This window comes from Colius striatus, chromosome 5 (assembly GCF_028858725.1).
Source record: "Colius striatus isolate bColStr4 chromosome 5, bColStr4.1.hap1, whole genome shotgun sequence".
Lineage (NCBI taxonomy): Eukaryota > Metazoa > Chordata > Aves > Coliiformes > Coliidae > Colius > Colius striatus.
Genome location: NC_084763.1, coordinates 25,485,160 through 25,505,360, shown reverse-complemented (window position 1 = coordinate 25,505,360; position 20,201 = coordinate 25,485,160). Strand labels below are relative to the sequence as shown.

The window sequence follows — 20,201 nt, the reverse complement described above, 5'->3', positions numbered from 1 at the left end:
ATAGCCCAGCCAGATAATTTTAAATTATTACATGAAAATGAAATAAACTGGTTAAATATCTCTTGAAAAACACAAGCATTCATTTCATAAGACTGTTTAGTATTGTGGCACTCCAAAGATAAGCACATCTGAAACGTGGGGTTTTTTTTTAAACATCAGAAATCAGTTATGCAAAACAGTATAAACTGAAAACAAAATATATGGAATGCTTTACATGAGAAGTTTTACATTTTCTCCACAATAAAAATACCATATATTTGCATGAAAAAAGAGTGTATATTTTTGCTACATTTTCACTTGATAATTGGAAATGCAAATAGATCTTAACAACTGAAAAGAATAACTGAGAATGAATGTGTTTTCTGAAGCATCACATCTAACTTCTTTTGTTGGAAATTAGTTTCTGCAATTTGTTCAAATAAAACTGGAGTCACCAACTATTTGAAATGCTTTCTCCAAACAAAATTTTGCAGAGTTACACTTGCTTTAAACCCATTCATTGCTGCCAGACTATAGCTACAACTTGGCAGCCTCTTTCCAGCCTGAGGTCCACTGCCTGCACAAGAGATGGCATGTGCCAAGTCTATCTATTGTCTTGTTCACTTCATTCTATTCATTTTTAACGGAGAGGCACAGAGAATAATGATGTGGGGCAAATGCTGTGTGCTAACAGGCGATATCTGCAGGCTCAGGCTGTGTCTGGGATGGAAAGAGGACATGTGGATTCTGGATGTTGTTTCTGAATGTGTTTATAGAAGATTTTCCTGGGAAAGAAATGCACACACCAAGCCAGATTTTGCCACAAAACCAAACCAAACCAAACTAGTCCCACTCAAATAAAATTCCAGCCTAACACTGCACAAACACAGACTGGCCAGAAAAAAACTAACAAAAAATATTTTAATTAAAGAAAAGAAGTTGATTTGCCACCTGGAGTCCTCCTTTCCTTCTTGTGCAGGAAGAGAAACAATAACAGGCCTGCAGATGAGCAGGAGGTTTGAAATTAAGCAATTCTTTAAAAAAATCACAATATACAAAGTCAGGAAATTTTTCCACATGAAGGTGTGGACAGAAGAATAACAGAATCATTGCAGTTGGCATCAGTGGTGAGAGAAATGTGATGGAAAGCAACATGAGAGGAAATGAGATTGGTGTGGCTATCACAGGGGGCTTTGATGGCAAGGCCCTGGATCTTGGCGATAGGCAAAGATACACTGAAGGACACAAACTACAAAAATAGCTCATCACTGACAGCATTGAGTGATAATGCAAGAGAAACTGTAAAGACGCAATGTCCTGTGGCTGGCAGGCCAACAAGAAAGAGTGCTGTGTATAACACACGTTTTGAGCAGTTGCTTAGTCTACAAATAGGTTGGAAGTCTGATGTGCCCTTTGTCAAACTTCCTGAGCATACCTGTCCTGGATTGCAAACTGTCTAAAACTCAGAAGAGCACTGGCAAAACAATTTGGCAGTAGACAACTGCTGCTAAAAGCAGTCATTTACTGCCCAAAGTATAAGGGTTGGCAGACTAGAAACATGCTGTCAATGTTTGGCAGCTTAGAAACCTGCCAAAAGGTACTAGTCATACCGCTGAAAGAAAACCACCACACCCCCAGTAAATAATGTATCCATATTAAAAAGAGAAAAAGATGGTTCAAGGGGATTTTACAAAACGCTTCTTCAAATCACTCCACTTAGACAGCAATTAAGTTAAATCACACTTTCAGGCAATACTGTATTCCTTTTCTTTGAAGGACATTTCCCGCATAGCTGGAGTACAAGAACTAAAGGACGTGCAACTATTTAATGCCCCCATACATAGAGTAGCCTTAGTAGGTTTATATCTATCCAAAAGGAGGAGACAGAAAAAGCTAAAGTCACAGGTACTGAATAGGAAGAAGATAGGAAGGGAAGAACACACTCCATTTTTTAAACAAAGGAGAAAACTGCATTGCTATACTTGAAAAATACCTCTGACCTCAGTTTGAGCAGCTTTCTTCTCACCACCCAAGCCTCTAGCTGTCACCTTTCTTTTGTGTGTGATGAATTATCACAATGCTTCTGCTTTCTGCTGGGGCCCTGTCTGCACCTTCCTGGCTATGAATTATCACTCCCGTAGTCCTTCAGACATGTATTTTCTCTGTAATATCAATAAGAGAGGTAATGAATGGCCTCAGACCTATTGTCTGTTGCTTGCATATGAAAGATATCTCTAAAACCATTAAACTGTCCATACATACAACTGCTAAGCTTGCCATCTTCCTGGTCTAGGAAGGCTGCATGTATTAAAATTCTCTTTGCAATCTCCTTCCGTCTCCATCAGTTTGTCTCCACAGGGAGCTTCTGAAAGGTGATCTTCCCCTCCTGTGTCTTCTTCAAGGGTTTATAAGTGGTTTGACTCCTTCTGATCTTCAAGGTCTCAGACTGCCTGCATGTAATATCCCGGAATCCCGCTAGTTTCACTCATTATCTTCTCAAGGTTGGCTTGTCTGTTCTTGTGTGGGGACAAGTACATGTTCTTTGTTTGCTCTTCCCACAGCCTTGGGCTAAGCAAGATGAAGATGGAAGACTCAGAATTCATCCTGTACATAAAGTGTTTTCCCTCCGTGCTTCAGACGTATCTTTCATCAAAATGTTTCATCTTAGTGCTAAGAATTTTATTCCATCTCCTCATTTCTGTTAGTTACCCATTGTAAGCATTCCAGACCACTGTCATTCACGCTGTTTGGATCAAAGATCCGCCTAAATGTGACTCTGTACAAAGAATATCAACAGACCTCAATTGCTGATGTTGGATTATGTTCATGTTGGCCTTAGAAAGTCCACCTTAGTCACCTGTAAATACTTCATTGTATAACTTAAATGAAGATTAGAACAGTGAACATTCTTACACTAACTGAATTTCTTACCTATGTGGATGTCCATATAGAAACTCATTTTGACTATATCAGAAGCAGCCATACTTGATGTTTGTTTCCCCTGAAAGATCCTACTTACTTAACTCCCATTTCAGCATAGAGAATGCAAAATCCTAAGACAGATGCGACTTCAATGGGAAGAACTGGAGTACAGCTCCCATGCAGCTGCCTGATTAGGGAATAGGATCAGCACAATCTAAGATAATGTAGATCTAGTCTATCAGAAATTATTTCTTGTGCCAAAGGTCAAACAACTTGCTCTACCATACTTCAGGCACAGCAGTATTGATCTGGAAGCTGGTGCTGAAGCCAACAGAGATCATTATGCCCTCCCAGAACTGTCTCCATTCCCATTTAGTGTTTCCCTTCTTCTCAGAACTATAGAAAAAACATAAGCCCTTGCAATCAGAAGTGACTGCTCTTGAACTCCTGCATTGATGGTTCTCTCCTTCACTTAGATCTGTGTAACTCTGTCAATGTGACTAGTGGACTACACCTTGTAAGATTAAGACTACTTTGAGTGGCTCTTTGAACACTACAGTCATGCTTCTTGCTGGCCATGTGGGGCCTGAACCTCTTCATAGTTCCTGCATTGTGGGACATGGTGTTTCTTGTATCCTTGAGATACAAAGCTCTATTTCACCTTTTACAATCATATGCATTTCCATGATGTAGCTAGTTCATCTAGCCAGACTCTAATCTGCTTCGCAAGGTAGCGAGCTGGAAGAATCTCTTAAAATGGCACTTCAGCACTACCCAGGGCAGGAAAAAAGTCTTCATCTAAAGAACAATTAAGGAGAATTTTATATGGATAGAATGCAATTATTCCACTGAAATTCATCAAAAAACCTCCACTAACTAGACTTATTGTTTTACTAAGTGGTTATAGCTCTGCTGACATCAGTAGATTTGCATCTGTTCACAATACCACCAAATTGGCTTTGGATCTGTCAATCTTACTGTTCGTGGCAGGCACAGAGAAGACTTGTTTGTTTCACATAAAAATGGGTTAGTGATTGTGCTGTAGCCCTGCTCACTGCCTGGTGGAAATCAGTAAAGCCCCTATTATATCCCAGTTACACAGGTATTATTGGGGGGATACCGACACATTGCCATGACTGAAGAAGTGAGATATTGTTAGGTCAGCATGTAACAGGCACTGTCTAACCTTTTTGTACTCACAAAGATTTATATTAACATGTTTGAATTTTGTATTATTTTCTGAAGAGATAATATCATATGCAATCGAAAATAGCCATACTATTCCCAACATCCCTGCAACAGGTACTCAGCACCATCTGGGCTTGGATTCAGGCAGATTCAGCTCATCTTGTAACCTCCTATCTAGTGCGCCTTTCAGCCCTGTCTTGGTCATCTCTTCTGTCACCCCCAACAAGGGTTCAGCTGTCTGTGTGCCAAAGATCCAACCCAATATGACCTAGTTGCATAGCCTTGGTTCATGCTTCTCAGAGAATTGCTAAGTAGTGACCAGAAGCTGTGGGAAAGTCCATGCAAAATACAGGAAGGGAAAATTAAGAAACATAAGATTGTTGAATAGGAGTAGTTAAGAGCTCCAAGAGAATCCAAAAGGAAGAACACTAAAAAGAAAAAGCATAAAATACTACAGGTAGGGAAACAGGGAGATACCGCTGTCACTGGTGGACTCAGTGAAAGTCAGCAATCGAACCGCTCTCATGATCTGCTCCAGAAAGCAGTTACAATCAACTGCAAAACAGCTGCCTTTAATCATCATTAATAGCTTCTTTCAAGATCAGCTGCTTCTTACCCACAAAATAAATACATAGTCAAACAAACATGACAAATACGTCAGTGTCATACTAAGATGATCCCTCAAACCCAGTTACTCCCAGTAGTGCACACATTTCTAGCACCAAAGATCACTGCTCCTTCAGCAGTCATTCAGAGTCCAGGCTGCTCCCAGTCTCAAGATCTCCCACCTCCATGCTATAAAAAAACCTCCAAAAAACTCAACCCAGTGGGTGCCTGGGAAGAGAAGAGTTAGAGGGGCTAGAGTGATGGAGCTTGTCTGTGTAGTCCTTTTACTTTTCTAACCAGTGTCTTCTCAATTCCCTTCTACAGCCCTTATTATCGACTCTGGGTTCTGTCAGTTCTCTGTAGAGTGGGTGAAGTTCAGTTTATCATTTACTCCTGTGCTAGCTCCTATGGCATGTGCATGGTATCCCAGGAATAAAGACAGCAACAGGATCTGTTGTAGCAGTAGGGTGGAAAAGCAGGAATATCAGGAAAGTATTACGGCCTAGTCGGGGACCCACTGGCTGGACATATGGATGCCATACTCCTTGAATATCATGCATCAGGTCACACAAAACGATTTTGCGCTTCCTAAATAAGCCATACTTTTTTGTTTACAATTTGTGTGATCCTCTATCCTGCACCTGTAATGAGCAGGATCTAAGACATACTTACCTCTTCTTAAACCTTCCTCTCCTTGCATTAGTTTTCCCATACCTCACAGAGTGGGAAAACTAAAACTAGAGTCAAGGAGTTGAGAAACACAGGCAGCATTAAGCCCATATATGACTGGAAGTTTGTGAAAATCTATTCTGTAATAGTATTTTCACAATACAGAAAGATACATAGAAAAAAACCAATCCACACAAGTTTGTAAGTGCCCACAATCTTACCCACCAAAATCCATAGTGAGTTCTCTGTCCACCCTGAGGTTTCCACAAGAATTAATCTTTAGAAAGTATCTGTTATATTCAGACATTCAAGCAAGTGTTTAACGAGAGCTAAAAGTTTTACAAGTCTTAAATGGTCCCAGGTTCATACTTCTTCATATAGGCCAGAACAAGCTATCACTGAAATGGCATTTTAATCTTCATGTGATGTTATTCTAACTTTTAACATCAACAACTCAACATTAATTCTTACTATCATTTAAAAAAAACCCCCAGATTGCTTCTAAGGTCATTGGGCAATTATGTGAGTAACATCATAATGTTTATAATTGGATATTTTAGCTGGATATACATGATTTTGTTCCAAAGGAGGTGCCTCAATTGCACATCTCTTGAGGATGACTCACACATTGTTTCCTTGAAGGCATCCCATTCCAGGCAGCATTTGGAATGGAAAAACATGGTTTGTATAAAATGTATATATAGAACTATCACCACATGTATTGGCAGGGTGTAGAGGCTGGAAGTTCTTTCAAATGATTATAGAATTCAACACCACTATGAAGACAATTCTGCTATTTCCTAGTGTGCTGCTATAAAAAAAAAATAATGTGCTTCCCTATACGAGGCAATCCTTCCATCTCTTTTTTGGTCTTTGAACAAGAAGCAATTCAGAGGTTTATTCAACTAGAAGAGTCTCAGGAATATCCCTTGTTCACCCTGATAAATCAATAAAAACCTGTGAATCAGAACTGCTGATACCAGTTTTTGCTGTTGATGAAATCCAACATTTGGGAGCCTGATGGCAAAAGCTTCATTCAATTGTCACTGTTATGCTTCTTTTCTGTACTTCAGTTTAGCTGTGAGTAAAGCTCATGGAGAAAAATGTCATTTGGATAAACTCAGTCCCAGGCTTCACTGCTCCTACATCATCCTAAATGGTCCTACTTTAAAAAGACCTAAAACCAACAGAAAAAAATGTAAAGCTATTAAGTTAAAAAATCATGGTGAAAATTGCCATATTCAAAGAGTTCAAATGCAAATTTTTACTGGAAGGTCAGGCAATGATTATTATTTGTCTGAAAATAAATCTTTGTGGAGAGACTGACACTCAGCAGCAGGTTCGGGCTCCACTGACACTACTTCCCCAGGCCAGCTCTGGACCAGGGGCAGCAGCCTGTGATACTGGCAGACTGGGAAGTCAACCCCAAATCCTTATATTTCACAGACAAGTTTGCTATGTTCAGCTGCTCTACTGCTATATTGTTACAACCCGTGCTCTAGCAGTTACTGAGCTGGCTTTAAGACACATCAAATATTACTTTTTCCTCAAGGAAAGTGCAGAGAAGTGGGAAGGATTAGAAGTAGACAGTCTAAATATTTATCATTCTTCAGAGCAGAAAATCTAAACGAAGGAAAAGGTCTGGAATTAGTTATAAACATTACTGAAACCCAGGAGAAGTATTTGGCCTGCAGCAGATGTTAATGACTTTACAACAATGCCTCCTGCAGCAGAATTACTTTCATTCCACCCACTGGCTGGGGTCAGCCAAACAGGGATCCAGGGAATCCTCTGCTCTCCTTGTTTTGTTTGCTTTGTTCCTGAAAGGAGATTGTTTTCAGAGTATTTACATACATTTGTCACAGTTGCCTCCTTTGGCTGCATCTGACTATAAATCATTCCACAAGAAGCTGAAATGGAAGCGTGAGGTGGAAAAAGGCCACTGCCTGACAAAAGGCTTGTACCAACCTGGCCGGCCAGGACAGAGCTGCACTCATTCCTTAAACCATCATGTCCAAAGCCTCACCACTGAAATACAGATGAGTTGTACTACAACAACAGTGTAATTAAATAGCATGAAATTCAGCTTGGGAGAATGTAGGTGGTACACTTTCAAAATCACTTTCATTAGGTGTTGTGTCAAGAACCTCTCTTATGCAAAGCACCAGGGCCCCAGCACACAGGCAGACTGCAGTGCCTTGACTACACTCGCCCAGGTCTCCCACTGGTTGTACAGAGGCTAGAGCTCCTTCTTACCTCACCTTCTCTGAAGGAGGAGGATCTTCAGCAGGTCCTGTCACTATCCTGGTCTTGCTCAGACATGGGAGACAGCATCCTGACCGTGAGGGTGCTGGCCTACTGAGCTGAGGTCTCCTGGGCAGGCAGCTCTTTCCTTGGGCAGCCCTGCTCTTCCCACTCCACAGCAGAAAAATGCTGCCTTCAGATAAGCATTACTGTGCAGGTGAACAAAATAAATGGAAAAAAGGTAAAAATTAAACACACAGCAGTAACATGGTGTGAAGAATAGTCACTTTGCTAGTTGCAGCTTCACTAAATTATTTTGTGGTCCAAGTTTTCAAAGGGGATCTTAATCTTTAATGCAAAAAGAAAGCAAAAACAGCTAAACTTCCTTACATTGTGAGTGAGCAACCACAGTATAAACCCATTTTAGTCTCTCTTCCCTCTGCCTTTAAAACTTTGATGCAACTGACATATCTATCACAACAGAAAATTTGGGATGTTAGGGGATCTTGTAAACCACAGTTCACAGCAGGGTGAGAAAATGAGTGTCTCCCCAGCATTAGCACTGAAGGCATCAGTCTAAAACATAAGAAAAAAGAAATAAAGCCATGTGAAAAGAGTACTTGGACTCTAGAAATAAGCAGTAAGAAAGCCTTAATTCAAGACATGAAAACAACTCTCCAAGACAAGAAATCAGAAGGACCTCTGGTAAACTGTACAAGATGGAGTATCCTGGAAATACTTCAAACACAAGGAAACTGTGTCAGATCAAATCGTCCTCGAGCTCTGGCACAGCTCAGAGGGATTGACAAAAGCTAGGACAAGGCGTCCTTGCTCAGAAGAGGCAACCAGCACCTAGTCAGAGCATGCTCCTAAGAAGATCAGCAACAGTTAAAAATGTACCAGTCAAAACAAAGATATTGATTTCTGGAGTCTGAGTTCTCCCACCACTCTTGGGAGTACAAGGAAATAAACATTTGATCTCCTTAATGTATCCTTGAAGTTTGTGCCTCCTGTAAGCATCAATGCTATGACTTGTCCTGGCACTCTTTCTGGCATAACACAGTTAAAATTCCTTTATGTAGTTGTGTAGCAAAAAAAGCCTAGTCTGGGATAAATGAAAAACAGCCTTGAGGCCCTTTTTTAAAAAAAAAAAAAAAAAAAAACACAAAAATCTGGGATGGGCTAAGATGAAAACAATCTGAAACATTACCGTTTGGAAGGTATTTTGCCACTCTTGTTAGGTAATATACCTAAGACCCACATACAGTTCACTTCAAAATGTCAAACCTGCTGACAATCCCTAATTTAATACTATTCCCAGCTACTCATCTATTTTCACCTTTGATAGCATATTTCCACTAATCCAGTCCTGATTTGAGTGCCTGTCATTGATCTTTTTGCTCTCTGCTGTGACACATTGGCTCATATTTCGCTAATCCAATGAAAATGAATCGAACACAAACTCAAAAGGAGAACTGGGTTTAAAAGCAGTAGCTGTTAAATATATAACTAGGGCCTCATCTGGGCAATCTTTCCTTCATGACAATAGTGCCAGCTCCTCTTCAGTTAATATACACTGCATGAAACCTGTTACCATTCCCAAGCTACAGGTTTCCGTTTGATTTCAATGCTTCACCTGGGTTGTTGGCTCTACTTACGACAGCAGTACTGCTGGCACCCGTCATCCACACTGGTGTAAGCAGAAGGTACCTGACCTGCCACAAAACCCAACCCGAGACATTTGAGTCGTCTGTTGCAGAGCTGACAGAAGCGGGATTGCTATATTTCTAAGTGTCACAATAGCATTAAGTCTAACAGGATCACTGTGCTTTTGAAGGGAATGTGTCTTGGCGTGGGAAGGAGAGATTTCTCCTTGTCTCTGTGGGAAGAGTGCAGGGCTCCCCTGAGAGCCTTCCTTTCACAGCAAAAACTGCAATGTAAGTGTGCACAAGGTGTTCTCCATGTCCAGCACAACTCTTCCCTTCTGTCTCACATTCATACTAGAACCCACAACCCTTTTCAGCTTCCCCATCTTCTGAAACACATACATGTTGCCCGCAAAATACACAGGTACTGCTAGCAAGGGAGAGGAAAGAAGGGAGAGGCCTTGTGTGTTGCTTCACCTGAAAGAAGCATGGGGAGATGAGTGAGTAGATCCTGGCTCAAGACAATACTAGACAAAACTGGAATGTCAGTTGTATCCATATTGTGGCAGCAGTTTCCATACCAAGTCTGTATCATTGCAACAGAACAAGATATTATGTACATTCATAACTGATATTTTTTGTCTTGCTTTAAAAAAAAAAAAAAAGACAGAGGTGAACGGTTACTATTTATGGACAGCATATAACATAATGACAAGGGGAATTATTCTCACTCCTGTGCCAAAGCAGCTGAGGAGGATTCCTCCTGCCCAAAGAAGCACAAGAGCTCCCAAGAGAAAAGGATGCTGTAAATATTCTAATTTTCAGTCCCAGGCTAGCATAAAGAGCTGAAATGGGACTCTTGTCCTGTGTCATTCTGAAATTGTACTGCAGAGCCAGGCCTTGCTAATCTTCTGCATTTCAGCATGACAGCCTTATTCCTTTAGCTTCTTGGTGCAAACATCTCTACCACAGTACGGTTTAGAGATTATTGGATTAAGCAAACAATGTTCACTGAAACAGCTCAGGATATCCAGCTATCCTGCACCAGCCCGTTCAGCAGCATCAGTTGATCGCTCAAAATGTAATTTAGTACACTTCCGAAACCACAATGGATTTGATGTTGTTTGCATCAGGCCAGCGGTTTCCCTGTCAAACTCAAAAATAAAATGAGCTTTAAAGAAGAGGATAATCCTTTCCTATTTTTACTTTTAACCTCAGTTTGTGAATCAAGGGATGTCATTAAACTGTTGGTGTTTGTAGAGTGCTTTCAGAATAACAGTATGTTTAGAAGGGAGGGCACATTAAGATGCTTTCATTTGCAATAAATTTGTTACAAACTGTCTATGTAAACTACTTTAAATTAATTTCTCATGTTTCACAAGGAGCTGACTCTTCTTTCCAATCATCATCTCAAAATTTTCAATAAGAGACTTTTGTCCCCAAGATTAGTGTCTCTGCCATGCCTCCAAGATTTCTCAGACCTGAAATCTAGCACCTCTACATGTTGGGTTTTTTTTCATCTTGCCATGTTTTTCCTGCGTGGGTTAGTTTAATCACTGTAGTGGGTCTGGGACGGTAGTGATTTTCCACAGCAGCTCCTGCAGTGCTGTGCTTACTGTTGATATCAATATTATGACTACCGCTTGCACAACATCGGGGCTGTCCCTCCAGCATTCCTTCCCCCACCTTCACCAATAGCTGTGAGTGGGCATGATCTTGGGAGGGACTATGGCCAGGACAGCTGACCCAGGCTGACCAAGGAGATATTCCATACCATATGACGTCAGCTCAGTAATATAAACTGGGGGAAAGGAGCAGGAAGAGGAGGCGAGATTCATTTCTGGCCTTCCCAAAGCAACCGCTACGCGTACTGAAGCCCTGCTTCTCGGGAGGTGGCCGGACATCGCTGCTGATGGGAAGTAGAGAGTAACAGCTTATCTGCTTCTGCTTTGCTTCCCGCGCGCGCGGCTTTGCTGCTTATTTATTAAACTGCTTTTATCTCAACCCACGAGATTCCCATCTTATTTTCTCCCCTTCCCTGGCTTGCTGAGGAGGTGGGGGGTAAAGCGGTGTGGTGGGCACCTGGCATCCAGCCAGGCTCAAACTACCACAATCACACATGGCAGTATATGTACACACGTGTTCACACACATACATAAGTGACAGCTAGTTTTCATCAAAAAGGATTATAGAATCTCATCTCACAAAAAATGACATTTTATCCTAAGAGCATTTAAATTGAAAGTAAATCTAGAACTCTCTTGCACAGCACACCAGCTCCTTGTTGAGGAGGCAATTGCTCACACTTGCCTTGGCCTTATACTTTGTTGCTGGCTCACCAGCCCTTTCAGAGCAGCCGGCCCTTGCTGCTCCATCACAAGCTTTTTCAGCCCATACTGTTGCCTGAAGTAGCAAAATCTTTATGAATTAAACTGGCCTTGTGGTCTGCTGCCTCTTAGAGAATATAGAGGTTCCCTGCATTGCAGATTACTCTCAGTCTGAAATCCCACTGAAGTGGCTTGCAGAATTTAGGTATGGCCAGCCCCTTGTTTGAGGATCTGATCTGGATAAGGATATGCTAGCTGCTTGCCCTGGACACTTCCTCTAACGCTGTGACTAACACTATAGGACTATGCTGCTAGTGCTACTATACTATGTGAGTAATGCTAATCATTCAAACTCTGCCTACTCCAGCAACAGTGCAGTATAGAGGAAGATAAAGTGTATAGAAGTGCTCATGTGGCATCTATCAAGGTAAAAGGAGCCACCAGTAAATTCTCTCCTTAAAAGCAGCTTCTCAGAGAAAGGAAGGGCATACCCTTGATTTTAGCTTTCCTCACCACAGCGTTTATTAGCAAAGCAGCCAATCTTAGGCTCAGCAAGCTGAACTCCTTAACTCTGCTGACACACTTCTCAGAATGAGGGAACACACTCAGAGTCCCAACACTGCTATTTTTGTGTATCCCACACATAAAACAGGCATCTTATTGCTTTTGACCTGAGATTAAAACACTTCAGGTTAATTCTTTGCAGTATGAAATCTGAGATTGGCCAGGTGCACATTCCCATGTTTCTCAGGCTATTACTGAGGCAAGAGAGGCGCAGATTTCTCATTTTTACTGTCTATAGTAGATCTGGAAAACCAAAAAGTCATAGCCATATCAGTCTGTCTATTTCAATGAAATAAAGGATAAATATGTTAAAATTCTTTTAACTTCCACGTAGTAAGGACTATTAGATGGCAGAACCACAGAATATCAGGCTAAAGTCCATTTATTAAGGCTTACCATAAGGTACAAGGTATGAAGAAGAAAACTCATTTTCCCATCATTAACGAAGCTAAGCCTCGTTTTATCCCATGCATAATTCTCTCTCCCTTCAAGTCCTGGCACTAAGTCATTCAACAATGGGTTAATCTGGGGAATTAAAATTGGGCACATCACATAAACAGTAAACTTTACACTGAAATTGCAGCTTCAGTTGTCACAACTCTACTCCAAACAGGAGACTGAAGCATCAAATATTTCATCCGACACGTTATTTCTGGCAAAATGGGTGGATGTAGCCAGGAGAAGGAAAAGCGCCGCCGGCTCGCGTTCTTTTCCCCTCTCAGCCTATGTCAGCCTTTTCTAGGTTGGCGGAGGCACTTTGGGTGTGAATGCAGTAACGTTTCACCCCTCGCCCACACACATGGGCGGCACAAACCCCGCCAGCCTCTCGAGCAGAACGGCCTCACCCACCGGGCACCGCAGTGCAGCCCCGGCGGCCAGCCCGGCGCTCCCGCTCAGCGGCGGGGGGACGCGCAGCCGCGGCGGCCAGCCCGGCGCTCCCGCTCAGCGGCGGGGGGACGCGCAGCCGCGGCGGCCAGCCCGGCGCTCCCGCTCAGCGGCGGGGGGACGCGCAGCCGCGGCGGCCAGCCCGGCGCTCCCGCTCAGCGGCGGGGGGACGCGCAGCCCCGGCGGCCAGCCCGGCGCTCCCGCTCAGCGGCGGGGAGACGCACACCCTCACCTCTCCGCTCTGGCCGTAGGCCGCATAGGGCCTGCGCGCCAGCCGATGGCGTCATGGCGCCCCGCCCCCTGCGCGGCCGACGCTTCCGCCGCGGCAAGTGTCGCGGGGGGTGGTGGCGGTGTGGACGTTGTCCTGTCCTGCCCGGCCCGGCCCGGCCGGCGCGCTCTGCCCTGTTGAGTGTCGGCGGCCGTTCCGCGTCGCCCGGCAACTGGGCGTGTCGCCCCAGCGGCGGCGCATGTGCTCCGGCGGGGGTGGCGGGCCGCGGGCGTGCGCGCCGGTGAGCACGGGGGAGCATGGCCGCCCCCGGGTCGGAGAAGAGCAGCAAGAAAAAGACAGAGAAGAAGCTCGCCGCCCGCGAGGAGGCGAAGCTGCTGGCGAGCTTCATGGGCGTGATGAACTCCATGCGCAAGCAGGTACGGCGGCGGCTTCCCTCCGGCCTGGCGCGGCCTGCGGCAGCCCGCGGCTCTATCGCGGGCCGCGGAGGGCGGGCCGGGGCCGCGGGGGCGGCGGGCCGCGGTCGGCCACTCGCGGTCTGGCTCTGCTCGCCGTGTAAGGCTGGTTGGCGCCCGTGGGGCCGAGCAGGAACGCACCCGCCGATGGAAGTCCCGAGCCCCGCCGGGGCTGCCCCGCGTAGGCGGATCCCGCCTGCCAGCTGGAGGCTGGTTGGGCTCTCCGTCTGCAGAGCTCGGTTGCAAAGGATACCCCCGCCGAAAGTTGGCCGGGGGAATCGCTCTGCCGAGGCCGGCCGGAACGCCGGGGCGCCGCAGAGCGTAACTCCGAACGCCGGCACAACTAGCGTAGCAAGTTCAGATTTTACTTGGCGACGGCTCATTGTTGGTGCTGAAGGCAGAGAGCACAGTGGATCTGCTTCCTTATCTCGTACTAGCCTGCCTATGGTAGGACAGGAGTTAAACAGCGATTGATGACTGAGTTTCTCTTGTTAGAGTATTCACATAACCCTTTTCGAACAGAAGCCCCAGGGGAGTAAAAAGATGTTGATGCTTAATTTTAACCAGGAATTCTTTTCTGAACAAACTGACTGTGTACCCCAGTGAATGCAGTATCGTGAAGCTGCAGCAGGAGGAGAGGGATGGTAGCATTCTTCCTCGTGCTTCACACAGAATATATCTGGCCGTCTCATAGAGAAGCCAGTGGCAGTATAGGGGAGGCTGGTGGCCTCATCTATACAAATTCTCTCTTTTTTAGCAGATCAAATCCCAAGATCAATAGTCTAATGATTATTAAAGGTGATGCTTCTGTTTAGCAATAGATTCGAGTGGTAAACAAAGTTACACTTACATATGGATTTCAGTTGAGCTGTCCGAACTGAAAGAAATGCTGAGTTTATTATTCCCCTTCCCCTTAAAAAGCTCAGACTTCTGTTTCAAGAGTAGAAGGGTGATCTGTGTAACTCCTTGCATATGAACTCCTTTCTTCTCAGAATAGGGGTTGTCTTGATTGTGGTACTACTGTTCATCTAAAAACAGTGATGTGGAGCCAGAATTAAAGCTGACTCTGAAGCCAGATGTTCAAGAACAATTTGTGGCTTTGTGCTTGGCACTGTCATGTGTTGCCTACTAGGGTTTAGCTGCTTGTCTCCCAGTGTTAGTCTTACCAAAGGCTCAGTCCAGGTGATGTGTTCATCATCAGTTTGGGTCCTGGCCCAGCAAGTGATAACAGGGTGATGATTCCACTTTTCTCAAGCGCTTCAACCCTGTTCTTCTCTCACTTATACACAGGTAGTTGTGTTGTTTGCAAGAGAGAAGATCAGGATTAAATGCTGTGAAATCGGTGTGCACTTCAGATTCAAATTTCAAAATCTATTATGCCCAGGGAGGTACAACTCTGAATTCTGCCTGCTGTCAGAATTTCCTGGAAATTTCTAATCTGACCTCAGATGGTGGCTTTTCATATCCCACCCAGTGTTGACCACTCCAGAAATTCTTGCATGGTTCATCACAATCATGCTTTGTTTAGCAGTTGTCTGTAAGAGAAGGTTACCTATTACTGGGGGAGGTATGACTATATAGGATAAAATTTGGAAGTCAGCAGGAGCCAGAGGAAAACGTGCTAGTTCAACTGATTAGCTCTGCTAAAGTTTAAGAGGAGTTACAGGAAGCTCGCTCTTCCTGTATTTTGCTAAGTCAAGAGCTATGCTGTGGTTGTAAAACCTAACTGTGAGATAAGTTTAAAATTTCTTGTGATGGAAATAGCAGTGTACATGTAGAGCACTAGCTATTTAAATGCATTAGGTTAATACTTTAGGAAATTGGGATGACTGGAAAGTACAGCTAATTTGAAAGAGGCTGCTTTTTCTGTGAACTGGCATCTAGAGGCAGCTTCCGTGGCTATGAGAGTTTAAACTATGGGCATACCTGCACTTAGTACTGGTAAGATGTTTGGAGCAAGTACATTTAGTGCATGGAGGATCATCTCTAATGTGAGATGGCCCACATTGTCAGAGTTTGTAATTACAGAGTTGTTTAACATGTTCATAAATCCTCTGTTGCAACTTTGCAGCTGAGTGGAGGTCAGCTAAGGGTGATATAATTGAAAATGAAGCTGGGAAAGAGTTGCAGGGTGTTGCTGAACCTGTTATTTGGAAGGTTACGCACACTAATGCAAGCTCATGCTTGTGTGTGTCCTTTGGTTGATGTAACACCAATCATCTGTTGCCTCATTGAGGCAACTGACACCAATGGGTCCTTCTGGAAAGAAAGACGGAAATCCTTACATGAGCAGTAGCTGAAACAGAACAGTCACAACCAGAACCATACCAAGGAAAGAAATGAAATTATGTTCTGTTTTGGTCGACAGATATTTTTTCTGTAGCCAGAGCAGCCTGAGAATATCAGAGATGCTTCAAATGCTGAGCTGCAACACTAAATGTGTCTTAGAAGTGCAGTGTGGAGTTCAAGCAACAGTTTCAAGTCTTGTCAAGGCTTCGCTACAGGATTTTGATATGTTTTACTGCTAGTTCCTAGTGCTTGTTTTGAACCAGATCTCCTAAGAATTTCAGTTTTAAAGTATTTCTTCTGAAACTTTTCTCAAATAGTCTATTTTTTGTTGTTGTTTCAATCCTACATGGTTTGAAGCTACAGACATGCAAAGGAAGCTGTATATCACGTTCCATTCTGACTTAGAACATTTTTTGTTTAATGTGTTATTTATATTTTGTTCAGCACAAGCTTCTGAGTGTCCTTCAAAAAACTAAAAACATAGTTTTATCTGAAGGGGCTGCATATATGGATTGTCAGCCTTGTGAGATATGTCCTAGATAATATCGTCTGTAAGTGGAAAACATTCTGACACTGTTCTAGGCAAGTATATACTTCCCACAGTAGAAATAAATGCTCTTTTGTGAGGTTGGTATTGGGATGGGCGTAGGTACGTGTTTCTGAGATTAGTTCCATGAACTTAAGATAGTAGTCAAAAATTAATTCCTGTTTTCAGAAAGCAATGCTGCTCAGTTTTTCTTTGTTAATAAAGAGGTTCTTACAATTAACTGTAGTATAGTGTGCATTTATTTTGGTAAGTATGGAAACTGTTTGAGAATCTGTTCAAACTATATGTTTTTACCCTCATCCCTTATTCTCCTTTCATGTCTCTGGACAACTTGTGTAAGTTCTGTCACTTTCCTTTCTAGTGCATGACAGGTCACATGTAGGGGAGAGACTAACAGCTTTCAGATAAATAGCCAACAAATGAGAAATGAAAAGTAATTGTTTTAGGTCTGAAGTTAGTTGCTCATCAGGTGTGACCACTCAAACTCCTCCATAGAAGTCATACTTTTGGTTACATTTTCTTTAAAATGTTCCATTGAATGCTTTGAACTTATTTGTCACTTTCACTCTGGTTGGGCAATATGATGACAGCCTTCAAACAGGAGGTTCCTATGGGGTTTTTTCTTTTACATCAACAGCTGAGTAGAGAAAGAGAGCCACTGATGAATGAGAAGTGTAATACAAATGCAGCCCCTGCTAGATGCTGCAGAGCCTCTGTAATTAGAGGCTGACATAAAAGCCACAGGAAAAACTTTGATTGAAGGTCATGTTATTTGTTGTCATCCTTAAGGTATGGGTTCATGGGTGAACTGACCTTTGATAATTCTACAGGTTACTGAACTTAATTTTGACTTCCAGAAAACCTTTATTACGTAGTACTCTTGAGTTGTGTGAGTGAAGAAAAGGAATTCATTTCCATAAGCTGTTTTGAAAGGAATATTGTTGAAACTTTTTTTTTAAATGCTGATTTCTGCCTTTGTCTGTTTTTTTTCTTTGATTTAGAAAACTCTGTGTGATGTAATTCTCATGGTTCAAGAAAGAAAGATCCCAGCTCACCGTGTTGTGCTTGCTTCAGCCAGTCATTTTTTTAACTTGATGTTCACTAGTAAGTCTTTTCAAAATTGATTTATTATAAGCATTTCTGATATCCTGTTAGACCCGTGGCTTACAAACTGTTTATTTTATGAAGTGATTAATTTCAGGTTTAAATATAAGTGAAGATTTCCACATTTTGTGCCCTTCTTCCATTAATCTCTGTTCACCTTTCCTCTAATTTTCCCTTTAACTCTCTTTTGATAGAGTGTTACTTCGTATTTTAGCTCTCTTATTAACTGGGGCCCATACAATGTCTTAAGAGGTGTGTCCCTCTCTTAACCTGAAAATTGGGAATTTCTACTCCCATGACAGAATTTGTCTGCGCCATTGCTTTCCACCGTTAGTCACTTCCACATATAAAATAGGCTTTCAGAAGTGTAAATATTCTTTACAAATTAAAATAGGTAGTGTTTCTCTTACTTTCTCATGCCTCATCTGTGAACTGTAGAAGTACTGTGTTATAAAACACACACTAAAGACCAGAAGTAAAGTTACCATGCCTTCTGGTGGTCAGCTTTAAACCATCTGTGAGCAAACTTACAATGCTGTGTCTGGATGTGGGGAGCTCACAGCTGTCTCTGTTATCAGCTTGAATGTGGAAATAGCTTTTGATAGTGGAGCATGTGCTCCCTAGTTTTGGTAATGTTTACTTGGCAGTCTGCACTGCAGCCAAAAACATCTCTGGCCTTTTCTATTTAATACTATTTATCATAGTTCACACAACTGGTGTGTGTGCATACTTGTATTATCTTGTTTGTCCCACGGCCTCCTTTGTTTCCTGGGAAGAGAACAATCAACTGTGTGCAGTTTTTAGCAGGTTCCCACTTCGTGTATAATCAGTTTATTTTCTACTGTCTGCAAAATGTACAATAACTGGAGTGACTTACTGATGTAGTTTGTCTTTTAATCTATTTGCAGCAAATATGCTTGAATCAAAGTCCTTTGAAGTGGAGCTAAAAGATGCAGAACCTGACATTATTGAACAACTCGTGGAGTTTGCTTATACTGCAAGGTAGCTTTGTTATTTAAAGCTGACACTTTTTCTAGGAAGCATGCCAATTGCAAATGATAAAATAATGCTTTTATGATTCATCAGTTTTGTTACATTTACAATTCTTCACTTTGTTAAAAGCTGAATGTGACTAGACCTTCTCTCCTTCTTCCCTTTTCATTTAATCAGTAGGAAGCACTACAGACTAAAGAGAGCGATACTTGTCTCTAGAAAGGAATTCAGAGTGTTTCAAGCTTTTGACTTTAGTGTTGGAGTCAAATGATGTTTCTCATATTTCTGAAATCCAGGCCCTCATTGATACCAGCAGGGATTCTCTTTACAGCTACAGGTAGCTATCACACAGAACCATTTCCAGGAGTTATACCTTCATCTCAAGACAGACAGGGTGGCTAACTACTCTATGAACACATTTCTCTCCCCACCTTGTCCTTGTGTTTGTTGTTTGTTTTGGTTGTGTTGGGGTTTTTTAAACAGAGCTTGTAGAGATTGCTAGGATTGTAAACAGTACTCCTTAATCAGCTCCCTTAACAGATGGATGGCAGTCCTTTCATCTTTGCACTAATGGGATTATGTCTCCTTAGGAAGGCTTTCTCCATTCTTTGAGAGGAATCCCATTGCATACTCTGTCCCTAGTGAGAGACAGTCAGTGTCAGCACCCCAGCCATATGGTTGTCTCCCCGACTGCTCAGGCCCTTGCCTGTGGACTGTGTACTTTCTCTTGAAGCACTGCCAAACTAGTTCTTCTGCTTAAGCACTCTGGGCAAATCAGCTGGAACAGTCTTGACAATGAGTTTAGACAGATTTTGCTAGTGGCTGTTTGGGAGTAGAAGACCAGAAAAGTGGTTCTGTTCAGTGAAAGCAGCTAATCACACAAGTCAAAGCAGTAGTATGGTACTGCAGAGGGCCTGTGGTAAAGGCCTTTTCTTCAGAATCTAGGACTCGGAACTCTTTGCACTCCTCAGTAAAGTAGAGCAAATGAAAGCAATTTGGAAAGATCATGAAAGGAGGTTGTGTCTTTAGACTGTGTGTGAAAGGTTCTTGGGGAAATAGGAGGGAAATAATTTTGCCAATTATGTGATTGGTGTAAGTTCCTTTTTTTCTTCCTTACTACAACAAAGTAGGTGATTTTAGTGATACTAATTTTACCCCTTCTGTTTTGCAGAATCTCAGTTAACAGCAATAATGTCCAGTCTTTACTAGATGCAGCAAACCAGTATCAAATTGAACCTGTGAAAAAAATGTGCGTGGACTTCTTAAAAGAACAAGTTGATGCTTCCAATTGTCTTGGTAAGAGAAATGCAGACTTAAATTTACTGTTTATTTTTAACTTTTCTCTTCCTGAAAAATAGGTAGTATTGACTAAAAGACAGTAGTATTGAAATAAATCCAGGCATGTAAAAATAATTCTGCTCTGAATCTGAACTGTTGTCCTTTGCTTGTATACAAAGCAATGTAGCAGTTGTCTTGCCAGTATCAGTGTCCACCAACTGTGCTAGAACTCATCTCAGTTTGGCAACACCTTGCAGCTTCTTGTTGGAGAACCTCAGC

The 20,201-nt window shown here is 42.6% G+C and overlaps 1 protein-coding gene across 2 annotated transcripts in view; it reads left to right on the top strand.

Annotated features, from left to right (window-relative positions):
- The first annotated feature begins 13,338 nt into the window (after positions 1-13,338).
- KLHL7 (kelch like family member 7) overlaps positions 13,339-20,201 on the top strand; it is a 32,243-nt gene continuing 25,380 nt past the window's right edge. For both annotated transcript variants that reach the window (XM_061997370.1, XM_061997369.1), the window contains exons 1-4: positions 13,339-13,675; positions 17,549-17,651; positions 18,560-18,653; positions 19,816-19,940. In XM_061997370.1, coding sequence (XP_061853354.1) covers positions 13,556-13,675; positions 17,549-17,651; positions 18,560-18,653; positions 19,816-19,940 — 442 coding nt within the window. In that variant the 5' untranslated portion in view covers positions 13,339-13,555. The remainder of the gene's footprint in view (positions 13,676-17,548; positions 17,652-18,559; positions 18,654-19,815; positions 19,941-20,201) is intronic.